The 23702-nt window shown below is 41.7% G+C and overlaps 1 protein-coding gene across 6 annotated transcripts in view; it reads left to right on the top strand.

Annotated features, from left to right (window-relative positions):
- Positions 1-23702, top strand: part of LOC126236366 (E3 ubiquitin-protein ligase RNF13) — a 137855-nt gene that overhangs the window by 8847 nt on the left and 105306 nt on the right. For all 6 annotated transcript variants that reach the window (XM_049945606.1, XM_049945605.1, XM_049945604.1 and 3 more), the window contains exon 2: positions 104-415. In XM_049945606.1, coding sequence (XP_049801563.1) covers positions 254-415 — 162 coding nt within the window. In that variant the 5' untranslated portion in view covers positions 104-253. The remainder of the gene's footprint in view (positions 1-103; positions 416-23702) is intronic.

Here is a 23702-nt window from a genome sequence, read left to right as displayed (position 1 = left end):
ACAAATGACTGGAAATCTTGTGTGCTTATTTTGCGTAATGTCTGTTTCAAGTAACATTTATAAATGTTCTAAAATAATTATGTAATTTTTCATCTGGTTTCAGATATCTTACAACTTTGTTGAGTTAATTGCGACCAATGTATAAATCACTCCACCAGCAGAAAGGAAGATAATACGTATAACTGGTTGGAAGATAAGCATTTCTGTTGAAACTTATGACTGTGTTACCAGCCATCTGACTGTTTATGTCGCCATGCGATTATTCATTTTTCCACTGGTGGTGGCTCTGATAATTGCTCTGAATAGTACATATGCAGATGTCATTGTTTACTCAGTGGATTTGCCCCCTCCGATTGCTGAATTCCGGGATCTACCTGCGCGATTTGGAGATGGAATTCCTTCTGATGGTCTGAAGGTACTGTATTAGAGTAGATTCCTTTTTGATACATAAATCTCAGCTTGTTCCTTTTGATGTAATATTTGGTTGTGTTGTTAGTCTGTAAATTTATTTCTTCTTTAAAGTGTTTCTCTCTCATTTGAGTAGCAGTTGCCTGTGTTTGTCATTTCACTGTCCTTGATGTTTAAGGGACATGACAATATAAGATAACCACTTTTACAAGGACTTATTTTAACAGGTAAATTGTAAAGCAAGTGCAAGCATTTACACAGTTCTGCATGAGAAAAGTCGCTTATGGAAAGTCGATTGTTAAGTATTGTGTACAAGGTATTCTTGGAAGACATAATTGTATACTTTTCATTAGATCTACCATCTGTTAAATGCACTGGAAAAAGTATATAATATGTGATATGGCTTGCTCTTATGGGGACATTCTTCTCAAATCAGAAACATGTTAAAAGTAAAATATCAGGGAAACAATTCGCGTACTTGACACTAGAAATAACAAACATTGACAGCCCATGGCACAAGCTTGCAAATACAGGAAAGTGAGTGCTCTCAAAATTTTAGAAAGTTTTCTCTCACTGTTCAATCCTTGCCATTTAAAAAATCGAAATAAAATTATATGTGCGGCTAACAAAAAAATCCATATTCTATGATATGGACAATGTTGATTTTAATATTTAAGATTATTCATGTGATGTGAATATCAATTTTAATACTTTGATTGCAGCTGTAACTTGCTATTACTGTGAGAGTCTGTTCTACTGTATGTGGTCAGTGGGAAATAAAGCATCAGAATCCCCCCGTCCTATAAAATTTTAAAGTTTGGATTTTAGCATGAGAAATATTATGTTAAAATTAAAATCTTTAAAAATGTAACGTTTGATAATAAATTAATGTATAAATAAGTAATAGGTAAAATACTACAACACTGACATTGACGTATAAATGCATTTCATGAATAAAAACAAACAAAATACAGTTTTTTAATAAGACTTTTCCAATGTGAACAAAGACTAAAAGTCATAAAAATACGTTTTTACTTCATTTGTGCAATCCATACAGAACTAAGGAAACAAAGCAATGAAATATGTGAAATTTGCAGGAGAGAATTGCAAGAATATTTACTATTTACTGAAGGAATTTTACTGACCCTACACAAAGTAGTAAGTATAAATGTGGAGTAATGATCATTTACGTATTCCTTGAAGACCAAGATAAAAACATACAAAGTGAAACAATGCTGTAAAAATTGAAAGAAATAAATTAGTTCTTCATGGCACACGTTTCACTATGGTCTCATCCATCAGTGGTCTAGTGTTACAGCACTTTTATTGTTTTCTGTACAATAGACCACAAATTGAGTTCTACCATCAAAGTTTTCTCCTCACATTATCTTCTCTCTTTGTCAGTAGCTTAAATTCAAGTACCAAGTACACATCTTCAGTATGCCTGCAAAGTACTAGAATTAACTTGTAATGTGCAGCAAATAGCAACTTTTGAATTAGGATATCAATTAATTCCTTCTCCTTAAGCAGATTATCAGTGTTAGAATTTGTCTCAGAGCTTCTGAATAAATTCTGTGATAGTACCAACATTCTATATGCAGTTAACTGGGATTAATAAAGTAGATTCAACAGTAAACGGTTTTCTTTTTTTTTCCTCCTCTGGACCAATGTTTGTTCACTTCAGAAATCTTTTGTCTGTTCTGTAATATTTTGACATGGTGATACCCCGGTACACGCACCTTCTTTCATGTGACTTATCCATGTGTATAATATAATTTGTGTGTGTCCACTCCTGCATGTGAGAAAACATTTGTAAATTTCTTAACAAATTCATCTGGTTGGAATACCGTTGATGAGTTCGAAGTCTTGAAATGGCCACAGTTCATACTGATGCCTGTTGTGCTAGGTACCATAACAAAAAGTTATTTATTTTTGTTACACTTTTAGCTGTAGTTGATTTTTTGGGAATGTGGGAGTAGCCAGTGATGCATGCTCCATTTACTCCATGCAATGGCGGTAAACGTTGGATATAAGATTTTTACTCTTTGACTGTTAGTTGAGTTACTTTTTCTTTTCTGAGTTGGAAAAATAAAGTATTTTGTGCAAAGCTGGGTGTGGGCTTAATTTGTTGCCTACATAATTTGTGACCCCGGAAAAAAACAAGAAAAGCTCTTGCAACTTAATATTGTGCAGCTAACAAAATTCTGCAAGCATCAAATGACAAGATACAACGGCTAAAGCAAGAGATCGGGCTTTTGGAGTTTGCAACGCCGAAGAATGATAGCAACAGAGAATCCATGAATTTGCAAGCTCTGGTAGTAGCAGCCAATCCACGAGCATACTCACATGCTGAAGATTTTTCATGCATGAATGCACTGTTATCAACTCTGCCACTATTGCAGTTAATAGCACCTTTTTTCATACCTACACAGCCAGACATATGGTTTTCAATCATGGAGAACATCTTCGAGCTACCACGCATAACCAAAGACTGCGAAAAATTCACTCTCGCAATTAGCAACCTGGATCAGAGGGCAACAGCGATAGCATACGATATGCATCCGCCGCTCCAAAAATCGTACACCACACTTAAAACAGCGTTTATCACTCGCTGCATGAAATTACCTGGACAGCGATATTCCTGGATGATGTATCAGGAGATACGTGGGGACTTCTTGTCCATCTGAATTTTGGAGACATTTACCCACTGTAGTCAACGCAAGCATGATATCCAATGAACTGTTACTGCGCGTCTGGCGACAGCAGCTTCCTCTTAAAGTTCAACTGGCATTGATTGCATATGAAGGACAGTCTCTTGACAAGCAACTGCAAATAGCTGACAGTGCTTTCACTACTCTACAGTCAATGCTCATAGTGTCCGTAGCAACATCATCTGCCACCTCTGAAATGGAAGCCAATGATGACTCGTTGGAATAGTTAGAAGAATCGAAGTTAAGCTGTGCAGCCACAGGTTACAGACAAAAACCAGTTATCGCTGATGGGACCAGAAAACTGCAAAACATGATGGAAAATGTGGCAACTTGGCTACATAACTTGGAACCGCAGGTGTCCACCAGTTCCACCAGTAACAAGAAGAGATCACACTCAAAATAGGATCAAGCTCACACTGTCAATTTTTGCTGGTATCACAGACGATTTGGGCCACAAGCTGCGAGATGCACAAAATCTTGTGGATACCCAAATGATGAGGGCAGCCCACTCTAGGCACCACAGTCTGTGGCACTCACGAACGGCGCCATATACGAATCAGGAGCCAGGTGACAGTTGCAAGCAGCAACACACACAGTCAAGGTAAGGCACTTGAAGGCTTCCTGTATGCTATACCTTTATGCCACTCTGCAACACCCTGGGAGTGTAAGCTAACATCGCACAGATTACAAGTGGATGATAGACTCTCAGGCCTCAACTTCCTGAGATACACTGGCTCGGAAGTGAGTACCTTGCCGGCCCCAAGTTTTGTTAAGGAGGACATGTGTGAGCCTTTGAAATTGATAGCAGTCAACAATTCAAGTATAAACACGTATGGTTATAAAGAGTGCACAATAGATATTGGTTTATCTACCCGTTACACATGGAATTTTGTAGTGGCAGATATTTTACAGCCAATCTTAAGGCGCAGATTTCTTGTCACATTTTGCACTCGCTGTGGACTTAACTCCCTTACTACCAGATCAAAAAGGGGCATGAGAAAAGGTTTTTCGGTGCTGTGTGGCAGAGGCTGTTTCCGGAGTAGTCAGTAGCTCAGCTATACAGTCTCCCCAACAAGAAGCCATAAAGACTCCAGTAGTTAAGCGTAATGCAGTGCTTTATATACACACTCTAATGCTTTCTTGGACGACAAGAGACAGTGCTATGTTGGGTTGCATGACTCGCATGTCTCTTCCAGTTGACTCATACATTGTGCGTACAGCTGATCCTCTTCTTTGGGTCATCAGCTACGTCACACTCACCGTTTAATTCTTCTCCGAAGACTGAATCAAGTTAAAGGGAGTAATATTAACCAACTCTCTATTCTTGAAATAATGTACTCGGAGAATCTTGTCAGTTGAACAACAGTATATTTTCAACTCTCATCCCAAAATAACAATTATTCTGTACAAACTCCAGCAAGCCAACTGGTTCCAAGGTAAATGTCAGAATTGACTAAACACTCATACAATTACATACGTTCTACCTCATGTAGAGCCAAGACATGAAGTAAGAGTCTCTATACAATACACGCCTCATCTGTCTCTGTAACAATCCTCATGACACCACAAACCACATAACATTATACCAACACTCTTTGACTTTTTGATATAAATTTCCAGGCGCTGCTAGCAACCACTTGTCAGGGCTCCTCTTCTGACGCAGCTCCTGGCTTCTCATGACAGCTATCCCTCCTGCATGCACAGATATGTGTGGTGCAGTAAAAAGGCTCTCTCATCCTCGTCATTAAAATATCAGGTGTTCGAGATGGTGGAGAGCCAAGTGTTTCTAGTATTTACCCCGAAATTCTCGAAGCACTACATATTCCTCTACTTAGCTCGAACATGCGATATTTTACACATATTCATCATGTACATTAATATCTATCACAACACTAATTTATATTTCAATCAATATAGAATATATTTCTTTTAGTCCTTATGTACTTAATACCTATATTTTCCTTTTCTTGTTTTTGTTCATTTCGACAATAACTATACGAGCATTTCACGCGATGTTGGAGTTAGTACTTTTATATCTAGGAATCGTGTGGACAACATTTTTGATTTCCAATCACAAACTCCAGGTGACATAGACTTTTGATTGCCTCATTCTTTAGTATAACTTTCTAAACTATCTTTTCTTTCGTACTTAACTGTCTCATTTCCTACAGTAACTTGCAGTCTGGAGGAGACTCTGGAGAAAAAAAATGAATGTGTTCTTTCCGACACTCATAGCTCCTAATAGTGCTGTCGATGTAAAGAATCCAAACTTACCAGAATAATATATATAGAATTGTGTGACTTCTGTCACGATACTGCCGTTCCCTTTACGCACAGTACCTATACTTTACCTCCAGGTTGATGTTATGGATGCACAACCTCATTCCATTTTGGTAGGCACGCCCCTTCCTTATTCCTATGTTGTATGGTACAGGTCAATCCCGTTCTTGGTGCCGCTGCCTGCACAGTATACATCAGCCTCTCTTTGGTCTGCCTATCTGCCTTGTTCTTCATTCAGTAAAAGCTGGGTGCAACCCCCCCTCCCCCCCCCCCCCCCCCCCCATGCTTTCAGCAGACCTCATATTTATCATACCTTTCTTTATTCTATACTTGTCCCACTATCCTACAAATTAGCAGAACAAATATTCGACTAATATTCCTAAATAATTACCAACATTAGTTCCTCCCTGGCTTATGCTCATTAATTCTTCCTTAGTTTCTACTCTCCTTCATTTCTCACACTTCCTTGTGCGATAGAGAACAGTCTCTGTTCTTACACCTATGTATGAATATATAAAAAGCGACAAAAAAGAAAAAAGGGACGATGCAGAACTGTCATATATCAACCATACATATGTGCATCTACCCAGATGTACATATGTCTTTATTCCCCTTCATCCCTTGGCAGTTCTGACATTACTTTAGGTTTCTAGCCTGTAACTTTCATGTTTGTGTCTAAGTGTAATTTTGTGTGTATGTTGCTGTACGTTCAAGCAGCCTGATTCTTCAGCCTACTTATTTGAAATAAGTTGAGGGTTATAGGAAACCACGGAGAATGAGATGGACTTCAGCGATAGAAGTATATGCATATGGAAAGAGGGAAAGATAGACCGGTACTCAGATGAGAAGTAAGAAAGGAAAAAATAGAGATGGTTGCTAAGATCGAAGGAGAAAAAGAAGACAGGAAAACCCTTCCCATCCCCCTTCCCCAGGATCCCTACTTCGCTGGTACTTGAGTGAGAAGCTGGAGGAGGTATGATGCTAAGTGTCTCCTGCAGAATGGAAATTCTCACCTTCACTTCTGAATCCCCTGAAGAAAAATCTTAGCAACACCTATGGAACGGCAAATGGTGAAGAATCAGTCACACTTGTTTGCAAGGGTCGTCTGAAAGGTGTGGTGTGTGTGTGTGTGTGTGTGTGTGTGTGTGTGTGTGTGTGTGTAGTGTTAGTCATGTCTTTATCTACACTACCCACCCCTTTAAAGATCAATACAAACCCTCCCATCTACATCACATCTCATAAAAGGTATAAATGTTCTATAAAAATAGAAAATTATACACTACGATAAGATAGTTATTTCATTAGTCACCTCACATTATATTATTCTTAAATATAATATTCTATTCTGTTCATTCCATCTTAGTCACTCTGTTTACATAATACCATCATATTATACCTTCTACCAGAATATTATTCTGTTCGTTCCATTTTATTTTTGGAGATCACTGTTTATTTGTGATTCTCTTAAATTATTCACAATCTTGTAGTCATATTCGGTCACTTAAATACTAACATGATAGGATAGTTTAAGAGGTTATGAATAGATTACAGAATAGTTGACGATTTGAAGGGAATTCGGTTTAGGAAAACTAATGTGGAAGTAACACTGAGGAATATACAAGTTTAGGTCCTTGATGTTGTATTATCTCTTTTCTGATCCAGTTATAGGATCTACTAGAAATAGTGTCTAGGGATGGATTACTGTTAATACCCAGAAAGGTCCGTCATATTTCCGAAAAAATTTGTCTCTCTTTTTCTTCAGGGCTGAGCTAGAAGATGCTGCTTTACAAGAACTAGATACTCAACTTTATATTGTGGTTTGATAGCCTTCTCGTTATTTTTGCTCACTCGTTGTTGTGCTCTAAGTATGTTCTTACAAACTATTTCCTGTTTAAGTTGAAAGTTGTGTACAGGTTGCTCCGGCCACACGAAACATCTAATAAGGGGTTCTCCTACAAAGGGTTTACCTATTACTTCCAAAGGTGGTAGTCCAGTTGATAGATGTGGTAATTCATTTAAAATAAGTTCTAAGTCTGTAACTTTCATCATCCATGACGTATGTTTTTCGTGGCAGTAGGTGCGGCAAAGTTTTCCCATTTCTTTCATAACCCTCTCACACGGATTCGAAGTTGGGTTATAGTTGGATATTAATATTTGATGAATATCTTCCCAAAGTAAAAATTCCTTAAACTCTTTACTAATAAACTGAGGACCATTATCGGTGCATTCGGGAGGACGACGGTTCAATCCCACGTCCGGCCATCCTGATTTAGGTTTTCCATGATTTCCCTAAATCACTCCAGGCAAATGCCGGGATGGTTCCTCTGAAAGGGCATGGCCGACTTCCTTCCCCGTCCATCCCTAATCCGATGAGACCAATGACCACGCTGTCTGGTCTCCTTCCCCAAGCAACCAACCAACCATTATCAGTGAGAAACCGCCTTGGTTTTCCTACCTCCACAAAATATTGTTGTGTGCAGTGAATTACAGTTGGTGTATTTGCTTTCTTAATAGGGTATAACTTAACATACTTAGACCAACACTCTATGAGGACAAAAATATAAGCAAGTCCCCCTTTTCCTTTTGGAATTGGTCCAAAGATATTTGTAGCTGTTTGGTCATGTAACGCCTTTGGGAATAATTGGATACATTTTGTATTTAATTTGATTGATACTCTCTTTCATCTTTTGACAAATTTCACAAGTTTTAATGACAAATGCTATTCTACGTCCTAGCTTTTTAAAGTAATAGAACTTATTCATATTACCAATACGTTTGTTTATACCAGTGTGTCAATACCCCATATGAAGGAACCACACTAACTTGTCTTCTACTAAATTCGGTATGCATAAACACCAATGTTGGGTTGTCTTACTGTCTCTCCAAAACAAATTATGTCCTATAATCTTCCACTTTCCATCTTGATTAGGAGGCAATGACTTCCTAACACACATAGCAAACATATCTGTAAATTAAGGATCACGTTGGATGTTATTTGTTATTTTCTGAGCCAACTCTTGCACCTTGTTAAGTGGATATTCCAGCATTAAAAAGTCAATCGCAAAAATTACGCCAGGTCCTTCCGTAAGCTTTAGTTCTTTCATGCCTACTGATAGTCGAGACAAAGTGTCGGGTATAATATTCTCGGAACCCTTTACATACTGTATTTTAATGCCATATGCTGGAAGAAACAAGATCCACCACATCAATCTACTATGTAGTAATCGACTATTCATTAAAAATGACAGAGCTTGGTGATCCGTATAGACGTATATTTCGGACACCCATACCAGTGTTTGGAATTTTTGTATACTCCATACTATGGCCAACAATTCTTTTTCTGTGGCTGTATAATTCAATTCATGCTTGTTGAGACTCTGGCTGGCAGAAGCTATTGACCTATGGTCTATACTTTCCAAACCCCACTCGACTTGGAAAATTTCTGTGGCTATACCATAGTCTCGTGCATCGGTTGAAATCTTGAATGGTTCACTCTTCACCGGATGCTGCAATATCGGTGATTCTGATAGTGCCCGCTTTACACTTTCAAATGCATTATGTGCTTCTTATCCCAACTCCATGGTATTCCCTTCTGTAATAAACGCAAAAGTCGAGGGTCGTTTAACTCTTGACTTTGTATATAGTGTTTATAATACCCTGCCATTCCAAGAAATCCCTTCAATTGTCTTACGTTTCTAGGTGGGGACACTCCTTAATGGCCTCTATATGTTCTGGCTCAGGCTTAATTCCTTGTAAACCTACGATATGTCCCAAGAATTTTAGCTCTTGCCTCGAAAAGTGTGATTTAGACAGTTTGATTGTAATACCTTTTTCTTTAAATCTTATTAGGGTCTTCCTCAAGGTCAAGCAATGCTCATCCCAAGTGGGTGAGATTATCAGTATATCATCTACATATATGATTAAAACCTTTAATAATTCTCTTCCTAACTCTTCGTCCAGTGGGTGTATAAATACTGATACCGAGATATTTAGTCCAAATGGTAACACATTAAAGTGATAGGATTTCCCATCAAATAGAAATGCGGTATATTTCTGTGAATCTGGATGTAACCGGATTTGCCAATACCCAGCAGTCAGGTCCGTCGAGCTAAAATACTGAGCTTTCTCAAACTTGGACAATAACTCATCAATGGTAATAGGTCTCTCTCTTTCAGTTTTTATATGTTTGTTTAGGGTGCGCGTGTAGCCTTTTTCACTACTACTAAAGGATTATGTATTACACTCTTACTGCGTTATATTATTTTATTTTCAATCATTTTATCTATCTCCTCCCTAACTGCTTCCTTTAAGCTTATCGGTATTGGGTAAGGTTTATGTTATAATGTCAAGTTTAACAAATATATTTCAGAACAACACAACACATGTAAGTCACAGAGTAAGTTGACAAGCAAGACATGTGTACACATTAGCATTCGAATGAGCACTGAGTCCACAGTCTAGCGGCCGCTGCTCGGCTGGCTGCTTAGGTGGCGCAGATGCTGCATGGCTGGCAGAAGGCGCCGCACGTAGAGGACGTGCCTAATTGCGCAGCGGCACTTTGAATGATCGGCGAGTCACAACACTTTTCCCCCCTTTGAAATTGTTGCACTGGTCTTGATGGAGGCGTCCTGGAGATGGCTAACGTCCATAGGCATTGTTTGACTCACTGTAAAGTCTCGAGGAGGCGGCTTCCCGTACGGACGGAAGTGTCCCCGATGATAACGGGTCGAGATGACAGGAGATGTAGGGGTCGAATCTGCTGGGGCCCCCTGCACCAATCTGCCCGTTGTGGCAAGTCCAGTTGATATGACAGGAGACATGGACGATGTGTCGGCATCCGTTGGAGGAGGAGGCGAGTAGATTTGCTCTGACAGAGGATGGTCATCCGGTTCCTGCATGGGCACGTCTCCTGGTGGCATCCGTTCTTGTGCAGGCATCGCGATGACGGTGAGAGGGCTGCGTTGTGAGTATTGAGAGATGCCAAGATCCTGAGCGTCAGGTAGGGCCAAAAGTGGTGTAGCAGCATTCGGAACAGGTGTTGCTGGCACACGAGGCCGAAGCTGGTCCGAATGACGCACTGCAACACCCGTGTCCATCTGGATTTCATACAGGCGTCTGCCATGGTGTCTTAAGATGCGGCCCGCGCTCCATTTTGGCCGCCTGCCATATCCCCGTACCCAGACGAGGTCGTCGGCGGTGAACCGGCCAAGGGAAGGCACCTGCGGCCGTGAGGTGGGAGGCCGCAGGAGATGAAGTAGCGTGCAGGGCTGTCGGCCATGTAAGAGCTCAGCCAGGCTGTGGTCGCCCATGGGGGTGAAACGGTAAGACGCCAGAAACTGGAGAAGCGCATCATCAGCAGCAGAAGAAGTCAGAAGTTTCTGCATCTGAGCCTTAAATGTGCGGACCAGTCGTTCTGCCTCACCGTTGGATTGTGGATGGAACAGCGGGGCCGTGACATGCATAACGCCGTGACGAGCACAAAAATCCACAAATTCGGAAGAGGCAAATTGTGGACCATTATCAGTAACAAGAGTAGAGGGGAGGCCTTCCAAAGAAAAAATGCTGGCGAGAGCACTGATGGTTGCCACGGTGGTAGGCGACGTGCAACGGACAATGAAAGGAAAGTTAGAGTAGGCGTCAATTACGAGGAGCCAATAAGTACCTAAAAAGGGTCCCGCAAAGTCAGCATGAATGCACTCCCAGGGCTTCTCAGGTGAAGACCACTGTGCCAAAGATGACTTCGGGGCAGTGGCCTGTGACGCACAAGGGCCGCAGGCAGCGACCATGTGTGCTATTTCAGAGTCGATGCCAGGCCAGTACACATGACGGCGCGCCAGAGATTTTGTGCGAGACACACCCCAGTGCCCTTGACCCCAGTGCCCTTGGTGAAGGAGGCGCAAGACCGAAGCATGCAAAGACGTAGGTACCACGACATGCGGCGAAGCGTTGTCAGTGGAGAGGAGGATAACACCATCCCTAGCCGTGAGGCGGTAGCGAAAAGCGTAGTAGTTCTGCAACGGATCAGAAGTCTTAGCGGATGGGCGATCTGGCCAACCCTTCTGAATACAGCGTAAAACCCGGGAGAGGGTAGGGTCAGAACTCGTAGCAGCCGCCAGCCTGTCCCCAGTGATGGGGAACCCGTCCACAACCCATTGCTCGGCAACATCCAGGTGGAAACACAAAAGTTTGTCCCTATCGAATGCCTGATCAGGACCCATGGGAAGGCGAGACAAAGCATCAGCATTTGCATGTTGAGCCGTTGGCCGGAAATTAATCTCATAATTGAAACGAGACAAGTAAAGAGCCCAACGCTGGAGGCGGTGTGCAGCCTTGTCGGGAAGTGACGTTGATGGATGAAACAAGGAAACAAGTGGTTTGTGATCCGTAACAAGATGAAATTTTGAGCCATAGAGAAAAACACCAAACTTATGAAGAGCATAAATAATGGCCAAAGCTTCTTTTTCAATTTGAGAATACTTTTTTTGGGTATCCGTGAGCGTTTTGGAGGCATAAGCAATGGGTTGTTCCGAACCGTCAGAAAAACGGTGCGCCAGGACTGCACCGACCCCATATTTAGAGGTGTCTGTGGCAAGAACAAGATGTTGGCCAGGTCGATAAGTAGCCAGGCACGGAGCCTGTTTCAGCATAGTCTTCAATTTCTGGAAAGCCGCATCGCATGACGCGGACCAGTGAAAAGGCACGTTTTTATGCAACAGGCGATGCAACGGCTGAGCCACCGAAGCCACAGACAGTAAAAACTTGTGATAGTATGCTATTTTCCCCAAGAAGGCCTTCAGTTCCTTAACAGATGTAGGGCGAGGAAGGGCATCGATCGCAGCGACAGTTTGCTGAAGTGGACGAATACCATCCCGAGAGAGTTGAAACCCCAAGTACGTGATAGATGCCTGAAAAAATTGTGATTTCTGAAGATTACACTAAGACCGGCAGTCTGTAAGGCCTGAAAAAGTGTGTGGAGATTTTGAAGATGTTCTTCAGTGGTGGAGCCAGTGACAACAATGTCGTCCATGTAATTGGTACACCCAGGGACAGGGAGCAATAATTGTTCCAAGAAACGCTGAAAGAGAGCAGGGGCGCTAGCAACCCCGAATGGCAAGCGTTGGTATTGATAGAGGCCGAAAGGCGTGTTAAGAACCAGAAACTGCCGGGAAGCAGCGTCGAGAGGAAGTTGATGATAAGCTTCTGACAGGTCAATTTTAGAAAAATACTGGCCTCCAGCAAGTTTAGTGAACAGTTCCTCAGGACGGGGCATAGGGTAAGTGTCGATGAGGCATTGAGCATTTACAGTGGTTTTAGAATCGCCACAGAGACGAATATCACCATTTGGCTTAGCAACGACGACAGGAGAGGACCACTCACTGGAAGTGACAGGAAGCAAGACCCCTGAAGTAGTGAGACGATCCAACTCCCGTTTTACCCGATCATGAAGGGCCACAGGAATGGGCCGAGCCCGAAAAAGCTTATGCCGAGCAGTGGGTTTGAGCGTGATATGAGCTTCAAAGTCGTTTGCAAGGCCTAACCCAGGAGAAAAAAGGGACGAAAATGTCGTCGACAAGGAATCCAGTTGAGCATAAGGAATAGCATCAGAGACAATATTGACAGAGTCGTCTATGGAGAACCCAAAAACGCGAAAGGCATCGAAACCAAAAAGATTTTCTGCGTTGCTCTGGTCGACCACAAATATGGGAACAGTGCGAACGACGGATTTGTAAGATACCTACCTCAGCATTAAACTGTCCCAAGAGAGAAATCTTCTGTTTATTGTACGTCCGTAATTGCCGAGTGACAGGTGACAGGAGTGGAGAACCCAACTGAAGATACGTCTGAGAATTAATTATAGTGGTAGCAGAACCGGTATCCACTTGCATGCGAACATCTCGACCAAGGATTTGGACAGTGAGGAATAACTTCCCTGAAAGGGAAGAAGTGCAATTGAGAGACAACACAGAATCAGAATCAGCGTCATGTTCATGAACATCATGTATGTGGTCAGATTTGCAAACGGAAGACACATGACCTTTCTTTTTGCAATTGTGACACACAGCCCAACGTTGGGGACAATCCTCGCGTGAATGTTTCGTAAAACACCGCGGACATGAAGGAAGTTGCCGGGGGTTTTGCTGCAGATTCTTTGCGGGTTGTTTACGGCTAGGCCGAGGCTGCGCGTGGGAGCGCACTGCGGTCACGTCGGCTGGCGGGGACGCGCCGCACGCGGCGTCAGCAGCACACAGAGGTTGTATTTCCCTGACATCACCCCACGCCTCTATTTGCGCCCCAGCGGCGCGAGAAATTTCAAAAGACTGTGCAATGGAGAGAACTTCATCTAGAGTCGGATTCGCCAACTGAAGGGCACGTTGCCGAACTTATTTGTCGGGCGCCGACCGGATAATAGCATCCTATACCATGGAATCGGCATAAGATTCTTTGTGAACGTCAGTAACAAATTGACACTTTCGACTGAGGCCGTGAAGTTCAGCAGCCCAAGCACGATAGGGTGGTGTGGCTGTTTTTGACAACGATAAAAGGCAACACGAGGGTTGTTCGCCCGTGACATGAAATGCCAAGAAGTGCTGTCGAAGACATTTTTCATAATCAGAACAGTCTTCCACTGTCTCGTCGTAAGGAGGAAAAGGAGGTACAGCCAACGACGAGAAATGCCCCGCATCTGACGCCGCGACGAAATCGCGAATCACCGCTGTTAGAAGTGTTTGCTGTTCAAGGAGATTTTGCAATAGTTGCTCGACAGTAGCCATGGAACCCTGTGGGTCAACGGGGAAAAGGAAAAATCCCATCCTCGTCGCCAATTGTTACAACGTCAAGTTTAACAAATATATTTCAGAACGACACAACACATATAAGTCACAGAGTAAGTTAACAAGCAAGACATGTGTACACATTAGCATTCGAATGAGCACTGAGTCCCAGTCTAGCGGGCACTGCTCGGCTGGCCACTTAGGTGGCGCAGCTGCTGGATGGCTGGTAGCGCCGCACGTAGAGGACGCGCGTAATTGCGCGGCGGCACTTTGAATGATCGGCGAGTCACAACAGTTTACAAAAGAACGGAGTATTATCTTTGATCTTAAATTTACATACATAATCAATAATACTACATAGGCTATCGGAAAACACCATTTCATATCCTAGTAAAATCCTGGGTAAATCTGACTTTTGGTCATTTGTTAATGTTTGAGATTCGCAAACTTTGTTTTGAATGTCCACCCGGTGCAATGTATGACTTATGTTGTCAACCTCTGGTGACAATTGTGCGGTCGCTGTTAATTTCAAATATTGAGCCTCTGTTGTTTGTTTACTCATATTGTTGTCTGTCACAAATGGTACACAACACGAATAATCTACTTTTTCACAATAAAGCAAATTTTCCTCAAAATTTAACATGACATTAAAGTCTGATAGCCAGTCCAGGCCAAATAACACATCCCTGTTAATATTTTCTACTACCAGAAGTGTTTGATGGAATGTAATACCGCCAATGTTACAAATTACTTGGGTTTCATATCTGACAACCTTACTTTTAGTTCCAGTTATACCGACTATATATACTCCTGTTACTTGTAGTATGGGTAAGTCATACTTAGTTTTTAATGTGTTAAAGAAACCCTGAGAAATAAGTGACACTTTAGTACCCGAATCTATAAAGATGTTAACTTCAAGATCTTCTATTCTTCCAATTATAATTGGTCATGGATTAATGTTGTTATCGGTATGTTCTTCCAGTAACAACCATTCTTTGGTGGGTACTTTATGCGTAAAAGTAACATATTTATTATAATTTAGGACCCCTAGTGTATTTCTACGACTTAGGCTCCGGCCCTGGTCCAGATCACACTACCTTTTCCTCACTATTTGCAAGCACAGGTTGGTTAGCAAATTGAGGTATGATGTTACTACTGTGGACTCTATTATTACTCAGTGCAAATTCCTGCGACATAGCTGGGCCTATAGTTGAAGATGGAGGTTTCTTTTGAAAATTTTCGTTACCATCATACCTCCTATGCTCGTGTACTCTCGCTAAATCTGCCTTGTATCTCTTAAATTACCACTACTATAATTATTTCTTTGGTAATTTTGACTTTCATTTTGATGTATGCTCTCATTTCGGTTCCTATTTATGGCATCAAGTCCATCTACAAAGGATAATATTTCTTCTACTGTTTTCCATCCACTACACAATATATCCTTTCTGGCATAAATTGGTAAACGTCTTATAAGAATCCTAACAAACCCTTCTTCTTCCATGGGCTTATCTAAGTACTCCACCCTCATCAAATGCCAATCAAAATATTTTCTCATTGCACCCCAGGAACTATTGTAATATTTTGGGTCCCACAGATCCGATAGAAGTTTCTCCTGGGCAGTGGCTGACCAATACTTTTCTTTGAACTTTCTTCTGAAAGTCTGCCCAAGAAGAAAAGTATTCAATGTTTACGGTACCCTACTCTGAGGCTTCTCCCAAAAGATACCCCATGGCAAATTCAATCTTTTTTTGTGTCTTCCCAAGACTTGGGTAATGCCTGGTTAAATCGCTTCAGGAAGTGAGTTGGGTGTACCTCCCCATCTGGTTTAAACTTAAGGAATTGCCTTGATAACCACGAATTCGCTCCCCATTGTAGATCGGTCATGACTTCACTGGTTAACACTACATTATTAGAAGTCCTTCTGTTCCCTACTCCTTCCTGCATAAATTTGAATTCTTTCCATAACAACATTTCTTCCTGTTTTTGGCTTACAATTTCCATTTTTCTTCGAGACCTGGCACTTTGCATGCTTTCTTGGATAACAAGACAGTGCTGTGTTGGGTTGCATGACTCGCATGTCTCTTCCAGTTGACTCATACGTTGTGCATGCAGCCAATCCTCTTCTTTGGGTCATCAGCTATGTCACTCTCACTCTTTAATTCTTCTCCAAAGAATGTGTCAAGTTAAAGGGAGTAATATTAATCAACACTCTATTCTTGAAATAAATCATGTACTCGTAGACTTTTGTCAGTAAAACAACAATATGGTTTCAACTCTCATCCCAAAGTAACAATTATTCTGTACAAACTCCAGCACGCCAACTGGTTCCAAGATAAATGTCAGAATCGACTAAACACTCATACAGTTACATACGTTCTACCTCATGTAGAGCCAAGACATGAAGTAAGAGTCTCTATGCAATACACGCATCATCTGTCTGTCCGTCTCTGTAACAATCCTCATGACACCACAGGCCACAGAAAATTATACAAACACTCTTTGACTTTTTGATATAAATTCCAAGGCACTGCTGGTAACCACTTGTCTTGGCCACTCATCTGATGTAGCTCCTGGCTTCTCATGACAGCTGTCCCTCCTGCACACACAGATATGTGTGGCACAGTAAAAGGCTCTCTCACCCTCATCATTAAAATATTGGGTGTTCGAGACTGTGGAGAGCAAAGTGTTTCTAGAATTTACCCTGAAATTCTCGAAGCATTACAACACCATCCCAGGTCCACCAGTATCAAGATGCATCTGCAGATTAATCCCCAAGTGGAGACAAAAGCAATATTTGAGGAGATGCTCCAGGCTGGAGTAATTAGGAGGTCTTGACAGTTCTTAGGCGTCCGCTCTCGACCTAGTACGCAAGGAAGACAGTGCATGGTGTTCCTGTGGTGACTACTGCCAATTGAATACGAGAATAATCTTGGACAAGTACCCCATACCAAACACTAGAGAGTTTACCTACGCTCTAACAGGTGCAAAAGTATTCTCACTACTGGATTGTTGTAAGGCATACAATCAGATTCCTGTGGCACCGGCTGACGTGGCAAAGACGGCAGTGATCACACCCTTTGGGCTTTTCAAATTTCTGTTTATGCCATTTCCACTCAGAAATGCAGCCCAATCCTGGCAAAGATTCATTGATGAAGCGCTCCTTTCTGTAATGCATATCTGGATGGTATTTTGGTATTCTCAGAGGATATGCAGTCACATGATAAATATATTCAGGAGGTACGACAGAGGCTCGATACATCTGGAGTAGTGTTAAATGAACGCAAATGCGTCATGGACAAAGTTTTCTCGGCCATATAGTCTCAGCCGATTTATACAACCATTACCGAAGAAGATCGACATGTTGCGCAACCTACCCAACCCTACAGACTACAAACAACTTAGGCGTCATCTTGGTATGGTAAATTTTTACCAGGGTCATGTACCAATTACCAGCGAAATGTAGGCACCGCTTACGAATGCACTGGCTGGCAAGAATACCACAGGAAAGCGAAAGCTGCAATAGATACCAGAAATACCGAAGCTTTTTGGCAATTTACAAAGAAGCGTAGAGGATGCAGTGTTACTCGTGTGCCCATAACTGCAGCACCATTGAGTATTGTAGTAGATACCAGGTGGGTTGCAATTGGTGCAGCCTTGCAACAACATGTCGATGGACATTAGTAACCCGTTAGTTTCTTCTCAAAGAAGCTGCCATTCCGACAGACAAAATGGAGTGCATATGCAGAGAGTTGTTGGCAATGTATGAAAGCATCAGATATTTCCATCTGTATATTGAAGCCAGGCCAGTAACAATTTTCACTGATCATAAACCTATAGTGTCAGCTTTCAGCAACATCAGTGATAAGTGCTCACTGAGGCAATTCTGGCACTTAGAGTTTGTTAGTCAGTTCACCATGGATATAAGGCACATCAGAGGTGCGGAGAATCTGGTTGCAGGTTACTTTTCTTGTGTTTGTGGTGTGACCAGGACAGTAAACTATGAAGAACTTTTGACATCGCAGGAAGCGGATCTGGATCTACAGAAGTTATTGATGGACCACACAACAGGGTTACACTTACAGGTGATACTCATGCCAGGAAGAAGGCTTAAGTTGTGGTGCAATATATCATGGCAGAAGCCGCGCCCATACATTCCACAACAGTTTTGTAAGGCGGCATGTGACAGTGTTCATGGCCTGGCACACCCAAGGGCAAATGCCACGATCAAGTTCTGACAGCACATTTCATCTGGCCATCAGTTAAAAAGAATGCCAGGGAATGGACTCGTGGATGCCTACAATGTCAGCACTGCAAAGTAGGACGACACATTCATGCGGAAATTGGGAATTTCACAGGATCACCACCAAGATTTTCCCATGTCCATTTGGACTTAGTGGGTCCACTCCCAGTTTTGGGTGGCTGTAAATACTTGCTAACAGTGGTAGACAGATGCACGAGATGGGCGGAGGCCATTACAATCACCGACATAGCGGCAGAAACGGTTGCAGAGGCTTTTGTCTCTCAATGGCTAGCTCGCTTTGGGTGCACCCTTCATATCACAACAGATCGAGGCCACCAGTTTGAGTCTAGTCTGTTCAACAAGCTTGCTAAATTGTGTGTGTTCCTGCACCACCAATACAACAAGCTACCATCCAGCGAGTAATGGTATGGTGGAGAGGTGGCACAGGACATTGGAGGCAGCTCTCATGTGCCATCAGACAAGCTAGACAGAAGCATTACCATTGGTTCTCCTTGGATTATGGAACGCATTCAAGATGGATATCAGTGCCTCACTGGTGGAATTGGTGTATGGGGAACCACTGAGAATCCCAGCAGATTGCCTAATGACTGCCGCATCACCAATTCCAGCAAACCTCTCATCACTGATACATGACATCCATGAGCATGAGGAAACAATGAGAAGGCCTACGGTATCTAGACATGGTGAGCGACCAGTTTTTGTGTATAAGGCAATGGCAGAATGTATACATGTCATGCTCTGCATAGATTCAGAGTGCCACTACAACCTCCATATACTGGACCTTATCAAATAGTACAACGCAACACCCATACTATGGACATTTCACAGAACGACAAAGCCGTTAGTGTCCACAGAGAGGGTAAAACCAGCTTGGATCTTACCAGAACTGGAGTATAACGACACTCAACAGGATGAGAAGGACCAAAGTTTGGAACTCACTATGCATGATATGGCAGAAGAACCCATAGCAAGAGCACATGAAACCACAATGCAACAGTCAACACCGGCTCCCTCATCCTCGCAGCAGCAAGTTGTCCATACGAGAGCAAGGAGACAAGTCAAGTTTAAGTACCCATTTAACCCGGGTGCTCTGCGCTTTAAAGAGGGGGGGGGGGGGGGGCTGTGTGGGAACGTGGGAGTAGCCACTGATGCTTGCTTCATTTACTCCTGACTGTTAGTTGAGTTAGATTTTCTTTTCCGAATTGGAAAATAAAGTATTTTGTGAAAAGCTGTACGTGGGTTTAATTTGTTGCCTACAACTTTATTTAAATACTGCAACAGCATTTTTTACCAGCCTCTGATGCCTAGGTACTTGTGCCTTCATTATTTTCGAGCTTACCATGTCTAATGTGAAACTCTTGTATAAGCACTCCATGTCTTTTTCCTTTTCACTTTTGTAGTTTGCAATCCATTTCTGATTAATTTCTCAATTATATTGTTCTTGTTTTTCATTAATTACCCTGAGAATTCAAAATGATGAATCATTATTTGAACTATCCATTACCAGATCACAGCTGCTTACTGGATTGTTGAACTTTCTGCACTACTAAATAGTTTTGTTGATCCCATTACCTTGAGTATTTTTTTTTATTGCAGCAGTTATCATCGCATTTTCCATACACTAATAGTAAGACAGTGGTGTTACTAACAGTTTCATTCAAGTTTATTACATAGAAGTTCGTGTGTTGATGTTTCTTCTCACTATAGCCGTGTTTTGCTGTTCAGTTCTGTTTATTTCTTGTCAGTGATGAATTTGAAACTAACTTATTTGCATTTTTCCACCACACTCGCTGTATTAATGCTGCAATTGTGAATCAGATATCTCCAAAGATTGCGCTTAATCTCAAAGTCCTTTTATGGTCACCTCATTGTGAGTTGCTATCTCTTTGTAAGTAGCTGCTTCATGTTTTGTGATGAGGATAATGATTCCTATTAACGAATTTATGATGTAACAGATTTGGGTTTATTATTTCTGCACATCATATTTATTTTCCATGAAGACTATACACCATGTAAAATGGTCATGACTTGACTTTTACCCTAAAAATGATGAATTTAGCACAGTAGCACAAATCGTTTGCACTTTTTCAGTCATCAGTGTTCCTGCTCCATTTGTCATCTCTATTCATTAAACCAACATCATCTGCACACATGACAGTCACGTGTTTGGTGGAGAAAATATTCAGTGCTGATTGTCCTGAACAATAGATGGGTATTTTGACAGAATCATGAAGAAAATGTCACAGTTGAAATCGTGAGGTGAGAATTTATTTCTTAGTCTGATAACCACAGTTCTCAGATTAGCTCATTTAGTTTATGTTGAGCTAGTTTACATGAGATTCTCAGATGTTTACTAAACACAAAGTAGTTGTTTGGTGATCTGGCTTGTGCAGTGCCTACATCTGTACTCATTACAGTATCTGCATTGTAACCACTGGAATTGTGGTTGTGTGAGAAGATAAGAATGATGGGTACAGGTCAGTTGTGGAGCATAGGTTGAACAGGAGATGGAAACTAGTATTTTTCTTGCTGGCAAGTAGCATTTGTGAGGTATTATGGGGCTCAAGTTATGGGTTGTAACTAAACCAACTACATCACTAATGATCTTTCACCTTGATATTGTTCTTGAGCACTTTTACCTTATTAAAGGTTTACAGTCACCTTCTTGTGTTTTCTTTGTGCAGTGAACCTGCTATGGCGTGGCACTAATTGTGTTGTGGGACTTCTTCGCCATCTGCAGAGGGTTGAACATTCTAAGAAAGCTCACATCTACGCCACCTCACTATGAAATGACATAACTGCCTTCTTAGGGATCTCTTCTGTATTTAGTTATATATGAGAATAATATTTACAATGTTAGGTGACAAATCATTAATTATACATAATAATGTATTTGAAGTGAGTGCCAGAACACAACATAAGAGAATGACATGTCTTCTCAACTTCTTTCAACTGTGTGTGTTTATTTTTCCCTTTCCCCAGCTTTTCCATTGACAGGAGAGGTGCTTGTTCTGTGTATTCCAAAACACCATCAAGCTGTGACGCCAAAGTATAAACGCAACCCCCACAGCAGGTGGAGACTCTTGACAGCATTGTGTCTTGCCGATGTCCTATGCTCAAGCTTTTCCCATTGTCTCAAGCTTTTCCCACTGTCTCTGCACAAACCAAAATCAAAGCATGCTCGGTGGGAAATTTCTACATGCTAAGCATCCAAACAATGGTTTTTCGTGAACATCTTTCATCTGATTTCAAGGAAGAGGTGGAACAGCGCTGTTACACCACAGATCCCTTCCACCACCACCACCCTCTCCCCCTTCCACCACCACTAAGATCAAATGTTGTACAAAATAACTTATTTGACTAATTGGAGACTATTTATAATCTTCAGCTAATGATAAATTGTTAAAGTTACTAAATTAATGTCTCGTGAGGCTGAATTCAGTGTAATCTCTTCATACAGCAGAACTCGTATGATCATTCGTCTTAAGTCAATCAGGTTTATGATTATTAGTTCCAACAACAGATTCATCTCCCTTTTGATTATGTCTTTAGTACTTATCTATGCTTAAAGTGTCTTTTTACGAAGTTCATTTTTCTGCCCTCTCTCATTTTCTTAAACTACTGTAGCCATCTAACTACTTCATAATTTCATTGTTAGATTTTCACAGCAGAAAGTAAACACATAAGAGATTTGTTCTAACTAGGCTTGATCATTAGTTCATTACTTTTGCTCAAAGCCCATTGGCTGTATGCTGTTTTTAAGCCATCTTATACTGGGTGTTACAAAAAGGTACGGCCAAACTTTCAGGAAACATTCCCCACGCGCAAATAATGAAAAGATGTTATGTGGACATGTGTCCGGAAACGCTTAATTTCCATGTTAGAGCTCATTTTAGTTTCGTCAGTATGTACTGTACTTCCTCGATTCACCGCCAGTTGGTCCAATTGAAGGAAGGTAATTTTGATTTCGATGCTTGTGTTGACATGCGACTCATTGCTCTACAGTACTATCATCAAGCACATCAGCATGTAGCATCAACAGGTTAGTGTTCATCACGAACGTGGTTTTCAGTCAGTGCAATGTTTACAAATGCGGAGTTGGCAGATGCCCATTTGATGTATGGATTAGCACGGGGCAATAGCCGTGGCGCGGTACGTTTGTATTTAGACAGATTTCCAGAACGAAGGTGTCCCGACAGGAAGACGTTCGAAGCAATTTATCGGCATTTTAGGGAGCACGGAACATTCCAGCCTATGATTCGCGACTGGGGAAGACCTAGTACGATGAGGACACCTGCAATGGACGATGCAATTCTTCGTGCAGTTGACGATAACCCTAATGTCAGCGTCAGAGAAGTTGCTGCTGTACAAGGTAACGTTGACCATGTCATTGTATGGAGAGTGTTACGGGAGAACCATATATAACAATATAATCTGTTATTAACTGCATTTGCAGTCAGCCAAGCATACTTTTCGTACCAGGCTGTCTGAAAAGTGCGTTTTTGTTTGGCTTCACTTAAAACTACACTGAGTATAGGAGTAGGTCGTTTGTCCTTCAATTCGCACTGTTTTTCGTATGTTAATGTGGTAAAAGACGTTTTTAATAAAAATTCTATAAGGTGTACAGTTGCTGGTTCACTCATGTTGGCGACACAACGAAAATATGCACTAAAATCACCCAAGAATGACTATGAACACAAACCGCGCGACTGTTCAATTCCATGTTAAAAGCCAGCATAGAAGCGGCAGAGACTAGTCTCGATGCCTGCTAGCAAGTGCAGCGCACCGGCCTTCGTGGAAGAGGGGAAGTGGAGGGGAGCCGAGGACGCTCAGGCGCTCACAGCCAGGTAAGGGAAGGGAGGCAGAGACTGAGAGCAGTCGAGTCTCTAGCAGGCAGACACACCAATACTCAGGGTGTGGCGCCGCAGGCTACAATGATGTCTTCGCACATTTAGTGCTCTTAGTCGAAAGTTGTTTATATTTTTGTTATGAATTACTATTGCATCTTTTTTAAGCACGAATACAGGGGAGACTAAGTCTCAAAGTCTCCCCTCACGCTACGCCACTGAATTATACACTGTATTATGTGTACTGTACTATTATAAATATAAGGTAAATTGTGTTACACTATAGAGGAATCTACTTGTAGTGCCCTTTTGAAAAATAGTGTGTACAGAGCATGTGTCTGATCCATATGATGTCATGAAAGAATGTAAATATTTTACTGTATATGTGTAATGTAAGCTAAATCTTCCTGACAATGTCCAA

This window comes from Schistocerca nitens, chromosome 2 (genome assembly GCF_023898315.1).
Source record: "Schistocerca nitens isolate TAMUIC-IGC-003100 chromosome 2, iqSchNite1.1, whole genome shotgun sequence".
Lineage (NCBI taxonomy): Eukaryota > Metazoa > Arthropoda > Insecta > Orthoptera > Acrididae > Schistocerca > Schistocerca nitens.
This window is presented reverse-complemented; position numbering and strand designations above follow the sequence as displayed.